Source organism: Corvus brachyrhynchos, unplaced genomic scaffold (assembly GCF_000691975.1).
Source record: "Corvus brachyrhynchos isolate BGI_N302 unplaced genomic scaffold, ASM69197v1 scaffold15, whole genome shotgun sequence".
NCBI classification, from domain to species: Eukaryota; Metazoa; Chordata; class Aves; order Passeriformes; family Corvidae; genus Corvus; species Corvus brachyrhynchos.
The window spans coordinates 2,415,374-2,423,448 of record NW_008238349.1 but is presented as its reverse complement, the minus strand read 5'-3'; the positions used below and the strand labels follow the sequence as shown (position 1 = coordinate 2,423,448).

General features: G+C 41.7%; 1 protein-coding gene across 14 annotated transcripts in view; it reads left to right on the top strand.

Moving 5' to 3' along the window:
* The window catches only part of GTF2I (general transcription factor IIi), a 91,338-nt gene that overhangs the window by 56,205 nt on the left and 27,058 nt on the right, over positions 1-8,075 (top strand). For 13 of the 14 annotated variants that reach the window (XM_017735306.1, XM_017735311.1, XM_017735298.1 and 10 more), the window contains 2 exons: positions 1,188-1,295; positions 4,754-4,819. In XM_017735306.1, coding sequence (XP_017590795.1) covers positions 1,188-1,295; positions 4,754-4,819 — 174 coding nt within the window. The remainder of the gene's footprint in view (positions 1-1,187; positions 1,296-4,753; positions 4,820-8,075) is intronic. The other variant, XM_017735304.1, reaches the window with a different exon arrangement.

The window sequence follows — 8,075 nt, the reverse complement described above, 5'->3', positions numbered from 1 at the left end:
ATCTAAAGGGCTCTAAAGCCTCTAACCAGTGTCCCTGTAGTTCTCCTGCTAGGGTCTTGGTTGGAGGTCATCTGTGTTTCTTGTGTTTGTGAATTAGTGTCCTGTAACTGCTTAAAAACCCTGCTGAGATTGGCTTTTGCAGTGCTTGCTTGTGGAAGTAGCTTAAGACCACCCAATCAGCAATTTAGAAAGTAGGCAGGGCATTTAGGACAAAGTGGGCACTCCTGGCATTACTTTCACTGCTTTACAATGCAGCACGGAAATGACGCTTACGTTACCTCAACAGAAAAGTTTCTATGAGAAGAGTCCTTGAGTTCTGCGTATATGTAAAGGCCTTTAGCACAAAAGTAGAATTGCTCTGAGAAGGTTTTCTGTGGCAGAGATTAACAGAACTGTATAGGTACAAGATATGTCAATATGTATTGATATTCTTGCTAAGTAAACCATACCCTTGTTGACGTGGGTCCGTGTTCTTCTGTATGTGAACTTAGTTTTCTTTGTCTGCTTTAACCATTTGTTTTCTCTGAGGTTGCAGGTATTGGTAATTGGGCAGTGTACAGTTTAAACTCCTTTCCATAAGGAAGGTAGGGGTGGATTGGGAAGTGACTGGCTAAGTAGCAGCTGTGTGACAGATTGCTAGGTTTGTTGTTTTCCTGCCTGTCCACTTGTGTGTGTTTAAGGTAGAGCTGACCTGTTCAATGAATTTCATTGGAGCCCATTTACACTGGTTTGAAAGTGGGTTTAGAACATTTGAGCTCTTCAAGGCAAAACTTAGGTACTGTGTTCTGAGATCTACTAGTGGAATGCTATTACTTCCAGTTAGAGAAAAAAGTCCATATCTGCACAATTTCTTTTGTGATTCCGTTTGCTGTTGCGTGGTCGTTTTATGATCATGTGATGTCCAGTCACGTTTGAGAAGACAATGTTGTTTTCCTTAGGAAGTTCAGAAGCAGCTTTGCTTTTTGCTGTCTTGTGCTTTGCCCAGGTCCTTTTGCACAAGTTATTCCTTCACAGGTAGGAACAGGAACTTTCTAGAGTTACTCAGATAAGTAATTTCTTGCAAAATTTAGTGCCCTGATAAGCACAGTTCCTTAATTCTGTAAGAGCTTTGACATTCAAAGCAGTTCCAGTGCTGCACATGAGTTCCCTGGACATAAAATCAGTGATTTTTTTCTTGTTTCTTTAAGATGATGATGATGATGACTTCAACCCCTCTGAGAAGAGACTGAAGAATACCAAGTTGGCTAATGAAGCTGGCAATACTGGGAGAAGGAAAGGAAAAGAGTTTAATTTTGGTAAGATGAAAATTGAAGATGATGTTGTCTCCCTGCTTTGTTTTATGAGAAGGTTTTGGGTAATTTTGTGCTGCAGGAGTGAGACATGCCAGGGCAAGCCTTCATGTGAGTGCCATGGGCTCTGTGTAGGTCTATTGCAGCAGTAAAATCATCATCATAGGCTACCTCTGTTGTTTTTTGGTATTTGACGTGCTGTCACGATCTGCTAATACAAGCGAGGATCGTGATGGTTTGTTTATGGATCTCAGAGTGCAAAAGGACACAAGGGATCTCAGTTTTAATCAGAACAGTGCACCTTCATTAAGTCCCCACAACACGGTAATGCAATAGAGGAGAGAAAGAGAGAGAGAGAAAGAAAAACAAAGTAAAAGAGTAGAGAGAAAGAAAGGGGGGGTAATAGCTACCAACGCATGAGATGAAGTCCTCGTGGTCCTCTGCCAATAGATTCGTCTTCTTTCCGTGGGGAGATCTCAATCTCAGTTATCTCAGAAAGTCCCTTTATAGTCCTTTTCAGAAGCGAGGGGCAACTGGCCAAGACCATATATCTATGTTTCATAATAACATTGCAAACTAGAATCTAGCAGGGCAACTGGCCAAGACCATATATCTATGTTTCGTAATAACATTGCAAACTAGAATCTAGCACTAGCTATCCCAGGTACATACCAAGCATGCCTTTTATAGGCCGTACTGTCTGGCATGGTTTGTGGCGTAGCAGAGTTACCGCCTCTACTTCGGGCATGAGTTTAGCAGTGCTCTTGCTTCTGCTTTCTAGCTGTATCCCCAATATCCCCCCTTTTCCCCAAGAGGTGGGGGAATCTACAGCCATTGTTATGGGGCCCATTGCTTTGGGAAACAGGTACAGGACAGGTGGACAGGACAGGTGGACAGGACAGGTCATTCCTTTCTGCTTCAGCGCAGTCCTTCCTGCCTGGGCAGCAAGAACGGCGCAGTCCATTGGGACCTGCACTAATTTTCCTCAGGAATGCGTACCAGTTCCCAGTGGGCACACCCGTAGGCAACACTTGGCAGACATCCCACCTCAGCCAGGCCAGGACTGCTGTGCTCAGTCTCTGTCCTTGGTGATGATCGTGAGGCAGATGAGGGATCTTTGGACCATCTCTTACACGTGACCACATAAATTGACTCACAGAAAGCTGGGATCTCTTGGTAGCGTTGTTTCATGATGCCTTATGTTGGGTTCTCCACAGAAATGCAGCCATGCACTTCAGTTTACTCTGGTTAAAGATGCTTTGCACGGGATTTTTTGCAGTCCTGTACGTGTCCTTTATTCAGTGTTTTGGTGTGGTTTCTGGACACATAGTGCATTAATCTGTCTGTTTTTATAAGGTTCTATACTGTTGGAATATCTTTTGGCCCAGTATTTTAGATTTTTAGTAGGAATTGTGGAAATTGAAGTCAATTGAAAAATTCTTATGGAATTCCTTCTAACATGTTTTTTGCATGACAGATATCAATTTTAGCAAAAATGACTAAAATTTTCAGAGCTGTGTTCTTAAAAGATCATCAATACCGGTAGGCCATTCAACATGTATCATTCTTTTTTTCCTTCGGTCAGGATAACATAAAGACAGCATTAGTAGGGGAGAATATTGAGGAGTTGGTGCTGCAGAAGCTTTTATTAGATACATTCCCTCAATAGAAAACATCACCTAATCTTTGAAGGCCAGCAGTTTTGGAAGTGAAGAAAGAATGTGTTTGATTGCAGATAGAGAGGAAAGGCAATAAAATATTAGGATGACAGAAGTTTTAATTGAGCTCGCAATATATACTCAGCAGTTTGAGACTATCTCAGGGCTTACCTGCTCAGTGTTGGCTCTGAGGTGACTTAGTTGATCTTCTTCCTGTGCTGTTTTCAAGAAAATTTTATTTTGAGCTAGACGCTATGCAATTAGATTACAGTGATTTGCATCTCACAAGTTATTCAGATATCTTTACTCTTGAGCTTCGTAAATTGTATTGAGGACATTTCCTCTTATGTTCACTTTGAAGTTCACATACAGAAAGTGGCATGTCCCTATGGTATTTCAAGATCTGGTTAAAACACAAAATGAATGTGAGAAGTTTTGGAGCTAAGATCCAATTTTTAACGTTCTTTAGAAATTCCTCTGCCTGAATTAAGGTGCAAATGAGACCATATGCCAGTGACAATAGTATGGGTTTTATTTTATGAGAGGGAGAGAGAGAGAGAGAGAGAGAGAAAAGGAGAGACAAGAAGAGAAAGAAATAGAAAATAGGTGGGGGGGGACAGAAAGAGAATGAAGGAAAATATTACCACTCTGTGGATCCCAACGATGTTCCATTATCCTCTCCAGCTGGTCTTCTTGGTGGTGAAGGTCCTCCTGAAAAGCATAGAATCCGATGGCTTAATATGCCCTCGAGCCAGGTGGCAATGTCCAGGCATGTCCCCCTGGGGGAGGGGAGCGTCTCTTATAGCAGAGTTGGGATCTGTTGCATCCAGTGGTGCAAAGCCTCTGGGGAGCACTTTGGGGGGTTATGACTCCCCCCCAGCTGTCTCTCATGTCAGTGTCCTGTGGATGTGGCCTGTGGGGTAATCAGAGGATGGGTGTTAATTGCCTCTGACCAGAGGTTACACCACGCACCCAAAGCCTCCTCTTCCCCCCTTGGTTGTGGGGAGTCTGTGTAAACCTGGCTTCTGTGAGCTGTGCTCTCTCCCCACTGCAAATTCAGCCAGGGATGATTGCAGCTGGTGGCTTTGGCCTGTTGTGGATGCATACCTTTCCCTCAGCCTGGGATGACTGAACAATAGCTTTCCCTTTATCTAATCAGCAGTTTGACTTTCAGTCCAAAGTCCCAGTTTTAAGGGAAGCTTCTTTGGTTGTAGCTTCTTTATAATAAGCAAAAGTTTATATCAATGTTTGAGGCAGGAACTATTTTCAGTCTCTGACATAGAGAAAGGCCCTTCATTTGTTCTAATTAAAAAAGAGCAGCTGTTGGTAGTGTCAGTGCTGCTGTTCGGACACTTCAGAACACTTTGCTCCTCTAGTATTGAGCTCCAGTATTGTAAGTTTTATCAAGCTTCACTAATTAAGCTTTTCAGCACCCAAATTTAGGTAACTACGAACAGTGGCTACAAACTGCCTTTACCCCCTGGTGGCAGCAAGAGCTGCTGACTGAGCCATCAAAGAGAGAAACCGTTTTTGGAAGTTACTTTAACCTAGTGCATGTTGTGGTTTTTTTAACTTAATTTAGGATACAAGTTTGGGAAGTAATCTTAAACATTTTATTTTGTACTTTTCTTTTTTTCTGAATGTATCCTTGCATTTTAAGGTATAGTCTGTACTGTACTCAGCAGGCACCTGTTTGCAAGTGAGCGGTAAAAGTACACACTGCATATTTCATTTAGTGGCAACAGATTTTACAAGAGATTCTCAGTTTTGTTTGTAGTCTGACATGTCCTCCTGTTTTCTTTGCAGACAAATGGAATACGCGAATTACAGACTTGAGAAAGGAAGTTGAAGAGCTGTTTGAAAAAAAATATGGTATGTGTTACACCCCTGTCCAAGCCATTGCCTGTACTCTTTTGTCTCTGTGACAGACTGCTCTTTGGCATGCATCTTGTTGTAGGCTCAGAAGCACACCAGAACTGACAGCACCAAAGGGCTAAATACTGTTAGAAGACATAAAATTGGGGAAAGTAGCTTTTTTGATGAACAGAGTAATTTCAAAATGGGATATGTGCGTTTGGCACCATAGTGCGAAACTTGATTTTGTTTTTCAGGTGTGCTCAGTCTCCTGGAGCACCTGCATGCTCACGTATCTTGGGTACCCACATTGGAGAGAACTGTCCTTTTTTCTGTAATTACACTGGATCCTTAAGTGAAAGAATCTTTAGAATGGTGCTAAAGAGAGGCTACCACTCACCGATTCTTCATTTTTGATTATGATTGTTTTGCAGTGAAGCAAAAATTATATGTGTTAATGGCTCTTGGAAAGAAAAAGCAGCAGATGTGTTAGACTTTGGAATTTATCTCCAAATGCTGCACTTAGATATATTTTGTGTCCACATATCACGCACTAAAACAGCATCAGCAAAGATTTAAAAATAAATTCTGGTGTTCCTCTGCCACAAAAAGTGGAAGTGCTTTAAGAATAGACTTTGTGGTTTGGAGTTACTGCATGTTTGGGGTGTGACTATCATCTGACAGTTAAACAGCCTGCTGAAAGCAACTTGCACCAAGGTAATACAGTTCAGAATCTGATTCACTGTATTTTAATTGCTCTAGAAAGGAACATCATTCTTAGTGAATTGCTTTAATTTTGATTTTGATGTTTGCATGTAGCAAAGTTGGTTTAAGAAAATTAAGTTGGTTTAAGACAATTTAAGGGGTAGTCACTATGGAATGAGTTGCCTCCCTTTAACCAATCCCTTTCCAGCAATAAGGAATGAATACTAGTAGATAAAAGTGAAAAAAATAACAGTCTAATAACAAGCAAAAGAGCAACAGGCAAAAAGCAAGAGTAAATAATTATTAGATACAAAATTGCTCAATCGCTGGAAGTCCATGCTGACAATTGGAAATGCAGAATCCAAGATGGCAGCCACCATAACCGATGTCTTGGCTTGAAACACAGAGGGACAATGGCAGCAAACCCTCCTGGGAAGAGATGAGCTTATGAAGCACTTCTAGCGGCAGATGGGAATCCTGGGGTTGCCTGGGTAACTCCAGCCCCACCAGTCAACCTCCAGTTTGGTGTGTGTCAGCATTGCTCTCTCCCTGCCTCCTTCTGCTGCCCACTGAACTGTGCTGGTGTTGGTGCTGCTGTTTCTGAGCTGCTGGCGGGAGGGGCAGTGGGAACAGCAGCCTCCTGGCCCCGCTGGCTCTAGCCCCCATGCTGCTTACAGGAGTTGAAAAATTCACTCTGAAACAGTTTTTGATTGCACAGTGCAGTTCCTGAGTTGCTACTGGTGCCAGTGGCAAGAAAACAAAGTCAAGAGGCCAAAAATCAAATGGCAGGAGAGAGCTTCTCTGCCTGAGGCAAAGACCAAGAGGCCAGAGAGGCAAAAGCCACTCCACAAAAAGAGCCCGAGATGCCTGGGAGAGTTGACTTTAAAAGTGCGCACAGCACCCTCCCTGTTGGAAAAAGGTCTGTGGACTCCGGCGGGGGGAGAAAGAAATTGCAGTCCAGCCAATATGGTTGATAAAAGCAAGCTCTCTTTATTAGCAATCCAGAGGCACTTATATAGTATACCAGCTTGTTAACTCTTAAGTGGCTTAAAACTTACCAAAGCGCATTTCTGCTTCTACATAATTGGACTACATTGGCAAGCTTCTACTAGTTATGTTATGATTAAAAGAATTCAGAGTTCACCCTCCCCTCTCCAGGTTTTATCTGCACAGCTGCAAATCTTCACACTCCCTTCTTGTTCCCAGGCCTGTTTCTCACACAGGGATTTTCTCATGGAGACAGTTTCTCACACTAACCTTTGCTTGCAGGCCTATTGCTTGTACAGTTCTTTTATCGATCCCATAATTCTATCAATGATCCATGTCCCTGATCCTCTAACCATTTCCCAACACCTCCCCAGCCGGTTCTGTTTTCTGCCTGCAGGGTCTGAAAGAGACAGTAACAATTTTTGAGCACAGGTACATATGGAATGCAGTAACATTTTGGGTTACCCACAACACCAGCCTAAAAATCTCCTGTAGAGTCTGTTGAATGCTGAGCTGTTCCTGACTTTCCATAGCAGACCATATTGTATTAAAAATTATCTCCTTTTCCCTGTGGATGACAACATTTCATTGATTAACAAAACAATTCTTTATCAGACTATCTCTTTCTATCTGTATGGGCATGCAGTCTACCATTTACAGAAATGAGTTATGGATGTCCAGAATTCCCAGAATGGTCTTCAAATTTGTTGGCTTCTATAGCTCCAAAGTGTTCTAGCATTATCAGTTACTGTAATCTATTACAACTGCCATGTCTGAAAATACAGCTTTGTGTTGTAGGTGAAAACTAAATGAGATTTACTTTTAGTGACTCACATATACAGAATAATTTATAAAAATAAAGCCTATTTTCAGTAGGATTTCTATGCAAAAACATGTGAGATTCCAAATCTAAGAAGCCTCACTTCAGACTGGGATGCTGATGGTATTCTTAGGCACTCTAAACAGTATTGGCTAAAACATTTGCTGATTTAAGAGAAATAAAGATTCTCATATGTGAAAATTTACTTGTTGTTAGTTACTTATCTAAACAGGCAGAATTTTTGTTACTCTGAAGCTGTTCTTACTTTATGCTGGCTAAGGATCTGGATTTTAGTGATCTTAATCTGTTGCCCTGAGGCTTGTCTGGTGGATTTGTTGAGCTTTTTACCACATGCCACAACAACCTCCAGGGCTGAGAAAAATTTTTGTTAATTTCTTGAAAGAGGTGCATGAGTGGAATAAAAATTATGTTGATGAAGGGCTGGTGTGATACACAACAGAACTGTTGGTGATTACTCTGGAGCTCCTTTGGCGCAGGTTTGAATAGGGTTTCATTAGTGTATTTGCTAAGAATCATCTTCAGGTTCATGTCCATCTCTCTGAATCTGTTCTCTCTCTCTAGTGTTGGCCATCTTATGTTTGCCAGTTGAAACCAAGTCTAGTTGAAACACCATTCTTCTTGCAGTTTTCTAAGATTTTGATACTTAATTCTGGTCAAAATAGTAGATTAAGATACAGTGTTTTCAAAGCTTTCCCTTTTTGCTATAAACATCCCTAGAAATACTCTGGTTTCAAGCGGTTG